Source organism: Astyanax mexicanus, chromosome 10, assembly GCF_023375975.1.
Source record: "Astyanax mexicanus isolate ESR-SI-001 chromosome 10, AstMex3_surface, whole genome shotgun sequence".
Taxonomy (NCBI): Eukaryota; Metazoa; Chordata; class Actinopteri; order Characiformes; family Acestrorhamphidae; genus Astyanax; species Astyanax mexicanus.
The window spans coordinates 48,799,019-48,816,248 of NC_064417.1; the positions used below are offsets into that span (position 1 = coordinate 48,799,019).

The 17,230-nt window shown below is 38.8% G+C and overlaps 1 protein-coding gene across 1 annotated transcript in view; it reads left to right on the forward strand.

Annotated features, from left to right (window-relative positions):
* Positions 1-17,230, forward strand: part of zdhhc9 (zinc finger DHHC-type palmitoyltransferase 9) — a 33,750-nt gene that overhangs the window by 3,331 nt on the left and 13,189 nt on the right. Inside the window, exons 2-3 of the mRNA XM_049484038.1 lie at positions 9,005-9,165; positions 14,484-14,642. Coding sequence (XP_049339995.1) covers positions 9,005-9,165; positions 14,484-14,642 — 320 coding nt within the window. The remainder of the gene's footprint in view (positions 1-9,004; positions 9,166-14,483; positions 14,643-17,230) is intronic.

The following is a 17,230-nucleotide window of genomic DNA, read 5'->3' on the forward strand; positions in this document are numbered from 1 at the left end:
TTCCTCTCTGGCTGGGTTACCTGCCTGTGTTGTTCCATTGCAAAGCAGCCCAGTGGGACAGGAGGGAGAGTTAACCTCTCTCTTGCTTCTTCTCTTTGCCTCTTTCTGTCTCTCTCTCTTGCTCTCTATTTATATCTCTTTTTCATCTCCTTCTTTCCACTATGAGCACATGCTCATTGTTTTGCAAGCTGCTCGATGTCTGTATATGTCTGTTTGAGTGGTGTTATGAGAGTGCCATTACCCAACTAAGACTGACTGGACAATATAATTTTTTAAAATAACTTGTATAAAATAATTTTAAATATAATAATATTGACAATGTATTGCCCAATCCTATAACCATCATGTGTCCTTGTCTGTATGGTTTTGTAGCTCTGGCAGATCTAGAGCACTGAGGTGGATGCTGGCAGACCTGTGCTCTGGTTGTCTTTTAAAAGCACTGAGCTGTATGCGTATGTGTGTAAAAGAGGGCAGGGGGAAGGTGTTGCGCTGACCTTGTCGTGACCAGGGCCAGAAGATTTCGACAGTGTCTCGGATGTAAGAAGCCTCGAGGCATGCATCTGTCTTTCTCTCTGTGTGAGGGGCTGATAGACTGGGCTGGGTCATTAGGCAAGGAGAGCACTGCATGATGTGTTGGACTGCAAAATGTGCCTCAGAGCTATAGCCTTGTGTTATTCTTCTCTTTCTTTTTATTGCCATTACCACTAGTGTTTTCACGATATCAGAATTTTGATGCCAGTACTAGCAAATGTAGTATTGCAGTGCCTGAAAATAAGCCATTCTGGGCAAATGCTTGTTGTATTGAAGCTGGTAATGTAGAGTATATGTAGTATAGATAGCTTAGGGTAGAGGAGGGAAGGAAAGGGTGGTATAGTGTAGTAAAGAGACGTATAGGTAGCATAGGGGTGTATAGAGGAGTACAAAGTAGTGAGGAAATGTTTAGCGTAAGTATGACTACAATTGCCTGTTGTGTGTACGCAACCGCAGTATTGTGTTGAGTCACCATGGCCATAAAAATGTTAGGGAGAGCTGATGTTTGAAATGAGAAAATGTATTGCTAGAATAGGGAGCTCAGCTTTTGTGCAGTATTTAGGTCTATTTTGGCTGTTTGGCCTTTTTAAAGGTGATTGTGTATTCTGCTGGGCTGGCATGCTCACACAAACATTTGTTGGACTGGTTTTGTGTATATCTATAGATATCCCTCTAATTGGCTGGATTTTTTTGCAGTTAATCACATTTTTGACTTTTTAAGGGGTATTTATTTTATTAAATTAAGGATGCATCAGTAAGTAGTGCAGGGTATAGCAAAATTTAGTTCCCATGTTAAAACTAGCTGAAGGTACTAAGAAGTTCCTTCTCCTTCTACTATGATTATTATACTAAAGTTAAAAATATGTTTATATTGGTATTACTTTAGAATATGCTCCATATATTCGTCTCCATATCTCCATATCTCAGTCTTCATAATGGGCATTTGGATTTAGTGTTCATCTCTCCATTATTAGGGAGATGGATTTATTTTCAAGCTGCACTTCTATGTAACTCATTTATCAGTAGCTAAATACTTCCTTCTCCACCCAGCAGTAATGTGCTTTAGGGTAGATGGTCTGAATTGATTTTTACAGAAAGCCACTTCCCCCTTCTTTCCCTCTTTTTCTCTTGTAACTGAAAGATAATTGTTTTTATTTATCAATAACATTTACATATCATGTAATAAGAGGTTTGTAATCTTTTTTAAAAAGGCACACATTCAGAGTGAGAGTCTAATATGTACTATTTTGTTGTTTCTTTGACACAGCATATCCAGATGAGGGATGGTCTTTACTCAGTCTTATCAATATGAAAATTAATAAGTTCTGCATCCAGTCTATTGAATGTAGGCCTGTTTTATTTTAAGCCATTGATATACTGACAATACAGTAGTATAATAATGTGTTTACACAGTACTTTTAAAGCGAAATGTACTTTCAATGATTAGCAATATTAATATACATTGTTGAAATATATACAATTTTAAAATCACCTAGATAACTAAAACCTAGATTAGTAAAATAAAATATTAGTTTAAGCAATTTTCGCTAAGTAAATAATTATGTCCATATTGTACAGCTGGTCGATAATGTAATTATTGTCTCAGGCCTAATTGATTGTATTGTTCTGTGTGTGCCTGAATCAGCATACTTGTATAGAAATACAGTACAATATGCTGTACTGTTCCAGTCCTGACTCATACACACATTTGCACACATTTGCTTCTCTGCCCTTGTCATATTAATAATTTACTCCGTCCATCAGAGTTTAGTCTGCAGTCCATGCTGTGGCCGTAGTTGGAGCAGCCGGCTGACCGAGAATCTGCTGCTGGAGATTTCAGCTTCCACTCGCAGCATGAAGGGCTTCAAGGGCTCGACCCACAGAGCCTCCAGCAAGATGGCCTCTCATAGACGGGCATGATTTGGCATAATGTGGCAGAATGCAGCCTTAGGAACAGGCTTTCTAAGGGTTCCCGAGTCTAAGTGTTGTTCCAACACAGCTGAGGCTTTTGAGCTGAGTTTTCTATGCTTAGGGAGTTTGAATTCTGCTGCCTGGCTTTGCTGTGGTTTTGAAGGAGTACATAATTAATTTGCTCTGTGAATCACTCAGTTCTTAAATAGCTAAACTCCCTATTAAGATTTAACCAAGGCAGGGTATAAAACTCTCAGCACAGTGCCCACATCAGAGCACAAAACAGCATGACCTGTTCTCTTTCTTAATGATGCTGTGCCCAACAGATGCCAAGTCTTAGCTTTGTGGATAGGACTGTGTATTGGTTAGAACTTGCCAAGGGCTTACAATGCAGTATATTGCAATATATTGTGGTACTGCAAGCAAGAGAAGAAATGGCCTGATATAAATAACACCCTATTATATGTATAAAGTCTGAATATATAAGAAAAGTTTACTTTTTATGCATTTAGTTGGATCTAACAACAGACAACACTGCTATATAGTGGGTGGGATTTAAACACAACATAAAATAAACCACTGTCTGACACCAACCTTGTCATGTAAACGAATAAAAATAAAAAAATTATACTGTGTTTTCGAAAGACCCATGTACCATGTCATGAATTCTAGCCTTGAAACTTTAGCTGCTCTCAAGATAAGGCAAGAAGCTTCAGACGACATAAATATAGTTCAGTTTGTTTATGCAAATCACCTCTTGCTGGTTAGAGAATGAGTGAACTGCTCATGCACTGGACGCACTCTAATAAAGCTGTTATGTTGTTGAATGTTCTTTGCATTGCAAAGTTATGTATATTTTTCCTTTTAATAAAAAGATAATATGGTTGTTAAGAACTCTGACATGATACAGGAACTAGTATCATGTCCCATGACTTTTGCCATGTCCAATGAAAGCTAAAGAATACTGCATTGACCTGCAGGATATATGTGTGTGGAGTCTTTCGCTTTGAATGTCACAAATTTCACAAAGACATTTCTATCTAGACAACAGGCCTCACTTCAACTCCTATAATTCACCTTGCCTTGAGCATGCTGGTCAGCTTTAAGCCTCACTCACAAGATAACACCTCACAATTTTAACAGATCTGTATGCTTACAGGCCTATGATAAAACCTCATGATCAGTTTACTCACATATGTCCTATTACTTTTGCAGTGTCAGTCTATTTAAAACAGACTACTTAGAGTAGAGTAATAAGTAGAGCAAGTTAGGTTGTCTGGGTAAAATATGCCACTGTTTTCACTGTGTTTTGCCATTGCTGAGTAAGTGTTTATGGTGTGTGAAATTGTTGATGATGAAGGGTGTTTTTAGTACATACCTTTATCACAGTTGTTATGTACTGCAGTGGCGAGGAGTGTATTTGTTTAGTGAGACTTCTGATAGGGCTGGGTAAATACTGCCAAGAGACCATGGTTCCTCTCGCTATCATTAGATAATAATGCAAAGTATGTTGTTCTACTGGATACTGCAGGTTATTCCATTGAAGAATAAAATATATATATATATATTTTAATTTGTTATTTTGGCTTTTCATTTAACTCAGTTGTCTGCTGATCCCCATATTATAGTTTAAATCTTGCAAATACAAAACAATAGGATTCAATCTATATTATACACTGTAATACATGGATTATAATTTAAAAATATTATCATGTAGTAGGGGTGTGCGAAAACAAATATATTGAAATATCTATATATCTACGTTTTACATATAAAGGTTGGTGGCAGTGGTTCATTTTGTATTGTTTTTAAACCCCGACCACTAGATTTCAGTGTTATACTCTTTCAGTGTGAATGCGATTTATTCCAGAGTTGCTCATCTGTTTGCACGGACAATTGTAGACAGATGCAAATGGTCAAAATAACACTTGATACTGTGGATTGAGAAATGTTGAATGCTCATACATATCCTGAAATGGAATGTCCCGTTTAAGTAGCATCTGTCACTGAATGAAATCAAATCCTTATAGCAATGTGACAACTTTTTATTTTTATTTCAGATTTCATAAACTGAGCTGCTTTTTATATGATATTAAATTATATTAGACTATATTAAAAAACTCCTATTGTATTAAAGTGTATATGTATTGATATGTATTGTATCAGCCAGTTCTTGCCAAGACACAGCCCTAGTATGGAGTTAAACATACTTTTTTTTTCAAATAGAAAGTCTATATTAGGATTAATCTGAATGACAATAGAAGTGTTTTTGATAAATTGGCACTTGGTAAATAGCCAGTGTGTGACACTTTCTCTTCCGTCTCTCTTTTCTTTTAAACAACCGTTTTTGTGCCCAGGGTCCTTCTCTGTGGCCACCCTTGCAGAATGACAGACTCTTCTAAAACACCATTAGTAATGAAGGCCAAGTACCCCCACCCCCAGCCATCTGTCCTGCTCCACCCAGAGACAGGCCTGACCGATGCAGTAGTATTGATCGGCTTCTTTCCAGCCCTACAATCTTACTGCTCTCTCAGCCTCTCTCGTTGATATATCATATTTATATATATATATATATATATATATATATATATATATATATATATATATATATATATATATATATATATATATATATGTTATTAAAAGATGGGTTTGTCTTGCTTTTGTTTTGTCCAGAAAAGGCTTCTTACTAGATTTTGGAGCATTACTGTGAGGATTAGATTGCAATCAGTGACAAGAGTCTGTGTTAGTGAGGTCATGGTGTTGAATGATCTTCACCCCACCTCAAACGCATATACTGTACACACACCCTGTAATTCTGCCTGTACTAAGTGACAAACAGTTGGCCCATAAAAGGCAGCCAGGGAAAGAGAGGAACGCTAGTATAAGAGGAAGGAGTGGCCTTGTGTGTCTGTGTGTTTTAGCAGGGTGAGCTCTGATAAGTGTAAGAGGTTCATAATCTGAATTTCAGAATCAGTAAAGCAGTCAAAATCACTCATCTGGTGTGAAGTTTTAGTTTTTTTGCATAAACATCAAGCAATTTGCTGTGGTTTGAAAATTAAAGTGTCTGGAAGTTGTGTAGCCTTGTTTTAATTGTATATGTGTTAATGTGTGGGCAAAAGTATGGGTTCTTATTGTCACTACTGTTTAACCAAAATAACAACCACTTACATAAATTAACATGTACACTAACAGGCCAAAGGTCTTGGGATAGGGACACACACTGTTCTGTCCACTTTGTGTGGAAATGAATGCCTTATATTACGTATTCCTGGTACACACGTGACGCCGTGGCTCGAGGAATGTTAAATACCTGCACAACTTATGAAAAGGAATGTACCGTCATCCATATGCACCCACTATCAGACCTTGTTTGAACTCCGATTACTCACTTTGCCTTACAATGAGTATTCAGCCTCACTCACCACACCTGAGAATTTATACAGGTGTACTGCAGCTCGCTCGTCGAATAAATGCATGGCAGCATCCCAAACCATACATTTCTACAGTTTCTACCCTTACTACATTAATGAATGTTCCTCATTGAGGTGGGATGCTGTTTCTAATGTCACTGAATGCAATCAAATCCTTCCAGCAATGCACTTTTTCAACATTATTTAAACAATAGTGGGATAATAATAATAACCTTTCATAACCTTGATTTTGGAAGCAAACAATGATTAAGCAGGTGTCCCAATACATTTGTGTTACACATTGATATCGATCCGTCTTATGTTAATCTGAAAAATTTCAAGAACTTTAAAAGTATACTCAAGTGCAGTCACAAAGACCATCAAAAACATGATGATATGATAAAACTGGCTCTCATCAGGGCCTCTCTAGGAAAAGAAGTTCATTAGAGTTACCAGCCTCAGAAACTGCAAGTTAACAGCTCCCCAGATAAGAGCATCTAAATGCTTCAGAGTATTTTGGTTTGTTTAATACTTTTACATTACATTAAATGTATTACATGATTCCTTAGTCTAAATGACTTAAGTATTAATTTCGAATGTAGGAAAAATAAAAACCAAGAAACACGTTAAATTAAAAGGTGTGTCTAAACATTTGTCTGGTACTGTGTGTACTATTTAAAAATATTATGAACATCCTGCTTTAAAACAGTAAACGGGAGTTTGTGTGTGAGCTTGATGGTGATTTGTGAGATTTGGTTTAAGAAATTGGGTTCCGTGATTTAGTGTTTCTGTTTGCGGGCCTATTGATCGCTGGGCCGGGGAGAGCATGTGTGCTGCAGCGTGATCGGCCCGGGAACCCGAGAGCTGTTACGGGAAACAATGATGGAGAAGGCAGGCGTGTGACATGTAGTAGTGATCAGCACAAGGACGATTTAGTACACACTTACACACACACTCACGCACACACACATATACACGCACTCGCTCATACGCATACATATTGAACGCTCCCTGTTCTCATCTTGCTCTTGTGATCGCTGTGCTGCGCTCAGGCTTGAGGCAGTGGAAAGTTATATCGACTACATTTGTCAGGATTTTTTTTCCCCTCGTCCTCGTCGTTCAGTCCTGGCACTGTACCAAACCGGCTATACCTGTTTCACTGGTAGATCACCACTGTGTTGCCTCATTTCTGCTGACTCATCTAGCCGGTCTGTGCAGTTGCAGCTAGGACAGCTTAAAGTTTAACCGACACTGCTTCACCTGTCTGTCAGGAAATTATTGTAATGGAAAAGCCATTGCTTCTTCAGCTACATCTCCGTTCACTGCCTCTGCATTCAGGCCTGTGTTGCTGCTGATGTATTTATGACAGCAAATGTAACAAATCACCCCTCAGAGGCCTGGTGCAGGGTCTGCCACAGTGATGTATTAGCCATACCTTTGGCGACTGTGGAGCACTCCACATCGCAGCCGGGTGGGAGGAGAGCAGAGCCTCCTCTATTAATAGCTCAATGCAGTGGCCTGTGGGGCTGGCCAATCTGCAGCAAGCCTGTGGCCAGAGCATAGGGAGGCGCTTTTAGAGCACCCGAGTTGCCCGCAAATTTATGGGAACTGCCTGGATTCATCAGTAAATGGCCGAGCCTGAGGGAGAAAGAATGTTTTCTTCTGTAAATATGATCCCAGGCTCTGAGGCACACACTGTACTCCCTGTACAATAGCACAGTTTATCAGCTGAATAATTATAGCACCCCACCTTTATCAGTTATATAGTTACATTTCTATCCCAGCGTCTGGAAAGGCATTCTTTTTTTACTGTCACACCTATTAGGCCTAGGCGATATGTTACAACTATTCTAACACATAATTTAAAAGCTTTTTAATAATATACAGTACCAGTCAGAACCTTAAATTCAGTGGATTTCATTATTTTTCATTGTATTAGGCATTGTAGATGAGTGCTAAGTCATCCAAACATTAAATTATTTAATAAACAACAAAGTGTTGTTTATGTATGTTCTATATTTTAGATTCTTCAGAATAGCACATGTTGCTTAGATGAAAGCTTTGCACATCTTGGCTGGATTCTCTCAGTCAGTTTTATGAGGTAGAGTCACCTGGAATTCAGGCTTTCAGTTAACAGCTGTGCTGAACTCATCAAGAGTTAATTACTAGAATTTCTTGTCTCTTAATGTGTTTGAGAGCATCAGTTGTAAAGTTGTGAAGAGGTAGAGTTACAGGTATACAGTGAATAGTGAATATTTGATTAATGTTTTAATCTATATTATGATAAGAACTACTTAACCAAGTAAAGGAAAACAATTACTTTAAGAAATGAAGGCCAGTCAATCAGAAAAAAAATGAAGAACTTTAAAAGTATCTACAAGGGCAGACCTCACAAGGACCATTAAAAACAATATGATGAAACTGGCTCCCATCAGGTCTGGAAAGGAGAAACAGGAGTTCCCTCTGTTGTACAGAATAAGTTCATCAGAGTTACCAGCCTCAGAAATGGCAAGTTACCGAGTATTTTGGTTTGTTTAACACTTTTAAGTTACTATAGATTCCTTATGTGTTCCTTCATAGTCTGAATGACTACAGTTTACAATGTAGGAAAAAAATAATTGTGCAGTTTAGTCAGTGTATATACACTGACACTCTCACTCACAAGATAAAACCTCACAGCTTATACAGGTGTACAGCCATTCTGTGAGGTAACTCTTTTTGTGATCAATTTATGTACAGATGTCCTATTACTTTTGTCAGCATGTTGGTGTAAAAAATGCATTGCAAAAGAGTGCAATCATATTGTATATGACCCTGGATTTTCATTGTTTTCCTGAAATGTTCCTGTTTTGTAGTATCACAGCATGAAGATTTTTTTTATTATTATGGAGATTGTAAGTGGATCTGTGGGCGCCACAGTAGGCCATTATAACCTCCTGAGAAATGCACCACACATTTCCTCTGTTTATTTTACCAGCATTGTTGAGCCTAGAGGGCATCCTTTTGCGTGGCTCTGTGTATCAGTTGGGGCATCAAGTCTTTAGGACTTCCGCTGTGAGCTGCATGCCCCAGCATCTAATCTGTCAGTAAACTCTATGAACTCTGATAATATAACCTGATATAACAGATTCCTGTCTTTACCCACACAGGTGCCCGTACCTTGCTGTCCGCCTGTCTGCTGCCATCCCAGTCTTTGCCATTGTGCTCTTCCTCTTCGTCATGGCCATGCTGCTGAGGACCAGCTTCAGTGACCCGGGCGTGCTGCCCCGCGCCCTGCCGGAGGAGGCCAACTTCATCGAGATGGAGATTGGTAAGTGTGTGTGATTTCAGGAATGTTGCAGTGCGTGAGGTTAAAGCAGGTTGGTGAACAGTGGCATGAATAGTGCAGGAGGCTGGTGGCGTAAGCTAGGTGGCGACAGGCTCGCTATGCTGATTTATTTATAATTTTTTTAAAGGTGGTGTTGTGCATTCATCCATGTGCTCTGATCTCATCCACCTCTTCCTACAAATCAGCAGGGTGTGTAGTGTAGCATCGTTGCTAGCTAACTGAGTCACTGTCCTTTTAAGTGGGGTCACTATTCCTTAGAGAGGACATATATACACTTTTTTAGGTATTGCCTCAACCTGAGAAGCTCTGATTCATCTGTACTCCACAGTGATGAGTGATCTGGGGCATTGCGTGCACAGTAATATTTAATTTTATAACTATAAAGAGGTTCTTTCAGCATTATATATACAGTATCAGTGTTTGCACAAACCTCTTCTCATTCAGTGTATATTGATTACTATATTAAAGCTATACAGGAACACATGTTACGCAAACCAGAATAGAAGTTTTATATTTTAGATTATTCTTAGAAGACACATCAAAGACAGTGGAATTACATAGTAAGAAATAAAAAAGTGTTTGTCCTCCACAAACCCTAAACCTGATGATGAAAAAAAAAATGGTGATTTAGTATGAGCTGGAGCTTCACAGCGTGAAGGAAAAGCAGCAACTGTTGTTCAGCACCTCCAGGAACTCCTTCCTTCAAGACGCTTAGAAAACTATTCCAGGTGACTCTCCCTCATTAAGACACTGAGATTAAGACACTTGTGGCTATTTAGAAGATTCTAATATGAATCTAATGTGTTCCTATATAGCTTTAATATAGTCTTTAATATTACATGACTGGTACACACTAAGAACAGTGAGTACAGATTTGTGCTTAAAAGGGTACAAAGCTTGTCGCTGGGGCTGTACCTTACATTGAGGTACAAAAAAGTACCTTTCAGTGAAAGTCCTTTGTTGTACCCATGGTTTTTGTGCCAGTAAAGATTATAATGATTATAAACATTATCATCAACTGAATATGGCTCAAAAACTTGATGATCCAAAATTGTCTGGCTTTCAAATAAAAAATGTGCAACTTAAATATATATTGTTTATTAGTACAGTGATACAGAATACTGAATGTACCTTTTGGCTGGTTAAATGGTACAAAGCTGTACTTATTGCTGTTAGAAATTACTCTGACCCTGTAAAGACTAATATTGTACCATTGAGGGTACAATTATGAAGAGTGTACCCTTGAGTACAAAAAAGTACTCATATCGTACCCCTTGTTTTTTTAGAGTGTACTGTACATTTGCATTTACATTTTTAAAGCTATAAGTGTAAATAGACAACTAACAGTGTTCATCACTACTCTACCTTCAGTTATGATGACCATCCACTGTGGCTTTGACACACTTCCATAAAGGAATTTCTTAAGCAATCTAGAAGAGCTGCTTCCCACACATTCTCCACTGTTGCCTACACAACATCTGCAGTAGTTCGATTTTTCTCCTTCTCTACACACAGTCCACCTACACTAGCTAGTATCTGAATGATCATGCTGGCCTGACAGAAGCTTACAGTGTCCTGTTTGAGTGTCCAGTCATTTTTTTAATGTGTGTTTTCCTTCCTGGAGAAAACAGAAGGGCTACATCCTGTCAAAATGAATTGCTAAACATTAGCGTATGACACATATTTGTGCATCTGAGCAATTCTTTTGGACTTCCAGTGTATTCATAGGAAAGCACGCTCCTTTACACAAACGCGCTGGTATGTCCTGCCTCGCCCATCTCTGCAGGGATAAAGCTGTCTGCAGTCGACCTTCCTCCTCCTCCTCCCCATCCTCCTCTTCCTCCTCCTACCAGCCCCCACCCTGCTATTGTTTGGTGGGCTGCCACTGGCTCTGCTGAAGATGCACGACCCGTGTGCGTTCTTTCGCTCCTCCTCTCTTCCTCTGCCTCTCCCTTGCTTATCCTCTCTCTCTCTCTCTCTCTCTCTCTCTCTCTCTCTCTCTCTCTCTCTCCTCAGCTCCATCAGTGGGTGTGGAGCAGAGGCAGGAAGACGGTAAATGACACAGCTGATTAATGGGCACTTCTGCTAATGGTCAGCTGTGTTTAGAAGCAGGGCGGCCACTGGATGTTTGGCATTGGACTGACCCACATGTGCTCAACTCTTGAGTGCTTTTGAAAAGGCTTGTGTTTCTAAGGGCGTTTTCACACTAATATTTTTGGTTTTTGAGATACGGATGTTTAATATCTATGGTCACATGTAAAAAGCTGATTTAGAGCCCCCTGAACATCATGAAATCTGTGGTCTTGGTTTCACTTCTAATGAACTCAAATGTGGTGGAAGCTATCCGATCCTGGTGCCACATGTGGGGTCGCGTGATTAGTAGAGATGCAGCGAAATAAAGATTTTGGGATGTTTTTTTAAGGTTTTTAATAGATGTATTATTTAATAGATGTATTATTGTCTTGTTTTTAATGAAAAAAAAAACATTTGCAAAATTACAATTAAAAAAAGATTTACTAAACAACAATACACTTTTATATCTCAGCAGGCATACCAATAATACACAATATATTTACCTCAGTAGTGCTATTCAAAAAATGCATGTACTTCAGTAGTGCAATTTTTGTCTTAAAGTTTCCTCAGTACTGCTACTCAGGCCACATTTAAGTGAAATTTACCCATACAAAGGCAGACTTTCAGCTACAAGCAGTCAGTTTGTGAAAAGGTAATACACTGAGTAAATTGATACCAAGAATGATTACCAAGTGATTCTAAAAGCTTTATTTTATTATGTTATTATGTTATGAGTTAAATGTAAAAATTAACGTTTCATTTGTCTTGTCACTCCCTGCTCTCTTCTACACTCCCTTCATTGTACACAAATCCGCTGTTAAAAAATCCTAACATTAGAGGGAGGCTGTAATATGACTTCCAATAAATTAGAGCAGCAGAGTGAGTGTATAAGTCATGTTTTAATAAACAGGTGTAAACTGGTGTTTGCTTTGAAACTGAAATAACGTTGCCTTAGAGATTCTCCTTGTAGAAATTCCGCTAAGCTTTCATTGTTCTTCACCTTTTGTGTATCTGTATCCATGAAGAAAAATGAAAAAGAATAAACAGATAAATCTGGGTTCAGATATTTAGCAAAAATCCACCCATAAAAGTGACACTGCAAATTGCGTTGTCGGTCCACTGTTTGGGTGGAGTTTCTCTGAGTGAAAGCAAACCAGTGATAATGAGCCTCTCCCTTAAACTAGCCCAGGATCTTGTGAACTCAAGTATTCGGGATGTGTATGAAAACGCCCTAATTGTTCCTTAGCTGGTCATGTTTTTCTTGTGAAGCTGGTCTGGTAACCCTTATTATTCCTCATGCTTTACTACACCCTTCGTATCCCCAGTTGAACTGTGTTCAAGTTGCTGCCGCACAGAAATCCATTACTCTCTGTGAATTTCCTTTCCGTCTCTGTTCCATTTTCAGAGCTTTAGTATGCTGCTCCTTGGGTTTAATGTGTGTGTCTGAGTGTTTGTGTGTGTGTGTTAGTGTGTGTGTGAGAGCTGGAGTGATTGCAGGAGTCGATGTGCTGCTAAATAGCGCAGGCATGTTGATGAAGAGGCCAGCTGCACTCTTCTGTCCCCTCAACCCATTAAAGGCTGGCACCTGAGTGAATGCTAATAGGATGCTTGGAGAAGGAAAAGAGAGGCAAAGACAGAGAAACAGCAAACTCTTCACACGGACTCGCACCATCTTCTGAACACTAACCATTCTGCCATTGCTAATGTGAATGCATCAGCAGCCGCAGCACCATTACACTGCTGGAAATCAAGTATGGCTAATGTGCACAAGGAAACAATTAGCCATTCATTGAATTGATTAAACCGTTAATTTACAATCTACTATGAAGAAATTAGCGGATTTGTTTCCTCCCAGCAAAAAGCTGCTAGTTCTTCTAGCAGCAGGAGTATTTCTGGGATTGTGCACTGAAATGTGGTATGTGTGTGTGGGATCTTCTGCATTGAATGTGATTTCTGACAGAGTTGCTTGTCCTTTGGCACGGACAATTTTTAACCAGAAGCTGCCAGTCATCTTCATTACAGGGCCCTATTTTAACGATCTTTAGGCGAGCTGTCTAATTTAGGTCAAGTCAGTGTGTCTTTGCTATCATAAAGACGGGAAAGTATGCCTTGCATGTCTCAAAACGCATAAAAGTTATGTACTATTCTCCTAATTAATCATGGTTGTGTTTTAGGAGTAGCGTACAATAATAAACCAATCAGCGTGTCACTAGCCATTCCCTTTAACAACCAGGTGCTCTTATAACAGGTAATAACAAAGTGGATCATAGATACAGCAGTGCCTTCCCGACATTGTAGAGGTTGTCTGTGTGTATGTGTGTGTGTGTGTGTGTGTGTGTGTGCGAGTTTCAGTGTAAAGGACATTATTGATGTGTGTGTTGGTGTGTGGCCTTCATTACCCTGTATCATCGTGTTGTGCATGTGAATGGAATTGATTTCTTCCTGCCATGCTAAAGCATTTTTACAGTTCAAAAACAGATATAAAAATGGCAAAAACAACCATCTTTATTCACATCTTATATAATTCAAATACACTGATGTGCCAAATGTTATGGGACACTGGACTAGTATTGTGTTTTATGATTTTTGCCATTTTATAATAAGTAATTCTACATCTGAGGTCAGGTTTAAAAATGTGAGAAATATACTTACCATGGTGCCATATGCACAGAAACATGTGATGAGTAGTGTTTCCTACCCCTTTAAAAGGACTCTAAGAAAATGGAAAGAAGTGCTACAGGAAGAGTCACGTCTGGCTGACCCACATGGAAACAACAGCTATAGCCTTTAGCTCAGATTAACATGATTGGGCTCAGTCTCAGTTTCATCAGAGAAGAGAAGAATTAGAGGTCTTACAGGTGACTTTATTAGAACTGCAGTAATACAGTCATTTATAAGATGATAAAACAAAAAAGCAGCTTGTCTGGGTCGTATAGCACAGCTACTGGACTACTAAACTATAGGGGTGTTTTAAAACTTTTGATGGTAGTGTATATGTATTTTTAAGCCAAGCAGAAGTGCATATTTTTTCTCCTATGTATTAATAGGAACACCAACTCCTTATTTTTCATCATATTTCATATATCACACTCCTACTCAAAGCCTGTAATAAATCCAGTAAATGGTTAGCACCTTACAGCATTTGCCTTCTGCACTACCCATATGCAAAGTGTGTAGATGCCAGTATTGCAGTCTTAATTAATGTCTTGTCACCTTTTCTTTTGCAGAAGCGGCCAACGGCAGCATCCAGGCTGGTCAGCGTCCTCCCCCGCGCATCAGAAACGTCCAGATAAACAACCAGATAGTAAAGCTGAAGTACTGCTACACCTGCAAGATATTCAGGCCTCCTCGAGCTTCCCACTGCAGTATCTGTGACAACTGTGTGGGTGAGTGGACCTCTGCTGTCTGTCTGTAATGTCAGGGCGCACCAGACTGTTTTATAGAAACCATTAGACGCAGCTCTGCAGCTCCCGCTGTGGGTGTGGACGTCTGCTGTAAAGCTGAATGCTAAACTCACACGTCTTGCTGGGTTGTTTGTGAGTTATTCTTCAAAAAGGCGTAGAATTGGATTTGTTTGCCTGTGTGTCGGCGTGCGTCTGTGAAGAGAAATGCTTAGAAGTGGTAAATTGCTTTTCTTTCTTTTTTTGTTAAAGCTATTGAGGCTTGTTTTCTTTTTTCTTTCTTTCTTTAGAGATTTGATTAGAGCTTGTAGAGACTGAGAGGAAGAAAAAAATATATAAAACAATATAAAAAAATATATATATATAAAATCTTCTAATATATTGTTTTTGTTCCTTGTTTTCCTGTTTTGTTCTGGTTGATGCTTTAGAAATAGTTCACTTTTAGTCTCGGAGGGAATCGGCTCTAAATCTGCGTTCTCACAGCATCATATGCAGTATGAGGCATGTATATGAGGCATATTAATGGCAGCAAGAATGGCAAAAAACTGTATTATAATATGACATTTTAAATTCTGATTAGGGCCACTATAGTATATTGTGTTGATACGTTATTCTGGACTGCTTCATTAATATTCATGTGAATTATGACATAATGTGACCTAATGGAAAAGGGAAAAAAGGCATAAAGATGAAATGGATGAAAGCAACGAGTGAAGTTTCCATTAGTGGAATAGTGAGGTAACATATCACATAAATATTAGGAGTAATTCACTTTGCTGAACCGCACCAAGGATGCAAGCTGAAAACTTGAGGGTGAAAACTCCCTTAAATACCATCTTCCAGGTTCACTTTTTTAACGAAAATTCATGTTGGCTTGCTGGCCATTGTTTTACCTCACTTTCAAGGTAACAACACACAAGTTACACAGGTACGAACATTCTCAAGCCATCCCTTGAGGTAATACTTCATGAGCACCTTACATACTGCTGTCCCATAATGTTTAGCATGTCTGTGTATAAGGTGCAGGTATGCATTGAAAGAGGTGAGCTATGGACTGAGATTGCAGAGCACAGTAAAGGCTCGGATTCTTTCTCTCTGCAGAGTCATTGTGGACACAGGGCCGTTTGTCTGGGCTGTGTGCACCTGCTGCACTCCGTCTGTTCACACACACACACACACATACACATGGAGTAGGCCTTGCCAACCTTTTTTCATCGCTGATGCCCGGGGGCTAGGTCTGCTGTCGAGTATGTAGGCCAAAAGTAGAAAGCCCTTGATCTGAAGCAGTGCACGGTTCTTTCAGGTCTGAAGGCTGTGGGTGTTCTGTGTTGGTAATTTTCTGTTGTTAATCTTTGGGAGACATTATGAAATATTGCATGCTCCTGTTTTCCTGCTGCAGGGATCTTGCAAAACGTATTTGTTGTTTCTGTTGGTATTAATGATACACATAAGCTTAGCATGCGCAGATCGACAGGAGAAGAGTTCTGTTTGCATTTTAGGGTGGTATTACCACTGTAGATGGTTTGCTGTTATATGAGTTATATGAGACTGTGTTCACATCATGTAACAAAGCTGGAGGTAGAGTGAGGTAGAGATCCATAGTAAATACACACACCAAACTGCATCTTAACCCTGAAAAAATGAGCACAACTTAAACGTATTAATTTATGATTATTTATCTTGTTTTACATTGATTTTAAGATATTCAACAGCATTATCACACTTCACAAATTTTGTCTAAATCGTAAACACTTAGTAAACATGAGACCTTTTCCTTTTAGTCTATTTCTGTAACAGCAGAGCAGTGGCAGAGATGGCATTAGTCGTTAGCTGTACTAAATATCTGAGTAATATACCAGCTTAAACCACACCTGCAAAATGCAGCTCAGCTCAAATTTGTGGTGTACACCTGATAGATGGGTCAGATTGAGGTCGGTTTACGTTCTCACCAGAAAACAACCCACAAGACCACCTTCACTTAATGGCCTGTCCAGTTGTTTTGGTCAGCATCTCAGTGTGATTCCTGTATTCACACCTGCCCAAACGATTTGCACCAAGAAAAACCCTGAAAAAAAGTTTTTTCTAAACCTGAGATCCTGTTTACACCTAGTCAATGCATATTATCTGGATTGTATCATGTTAACATGTTATGGTGTTAAGCAGGACACAACTTACAAACATTAGCATACAGTAGAGGAAATGCATAGAGAAAGTGCTACTATCTTTATCAAAATGACTATATTTTAATAAATGTTCATAATTTACAAATTCAGTGTAAATTAAGTGCTGGAATATGCTATATATTTTGTGTATATCATGTGTTTGTGTGTGTTACTTTACAGGAGAAAGTCATTAACATAATAGTTAACATAAACTATAGAAACTAAAGAATATTATACGCAAGTATTTTATAACATTGAGCTATTGGGCTCTTTATCTGGAATTATTTACACATGCATAGCTGTTATAGGGTTCAACTGCTTGAAAGACAGCTAAAAACCTTCAGAAATGAAAAAATGTTTTTATCATCGAACAGAAGAGGTTCATATGTATGTGTGTTTTTTCTTTGAAAA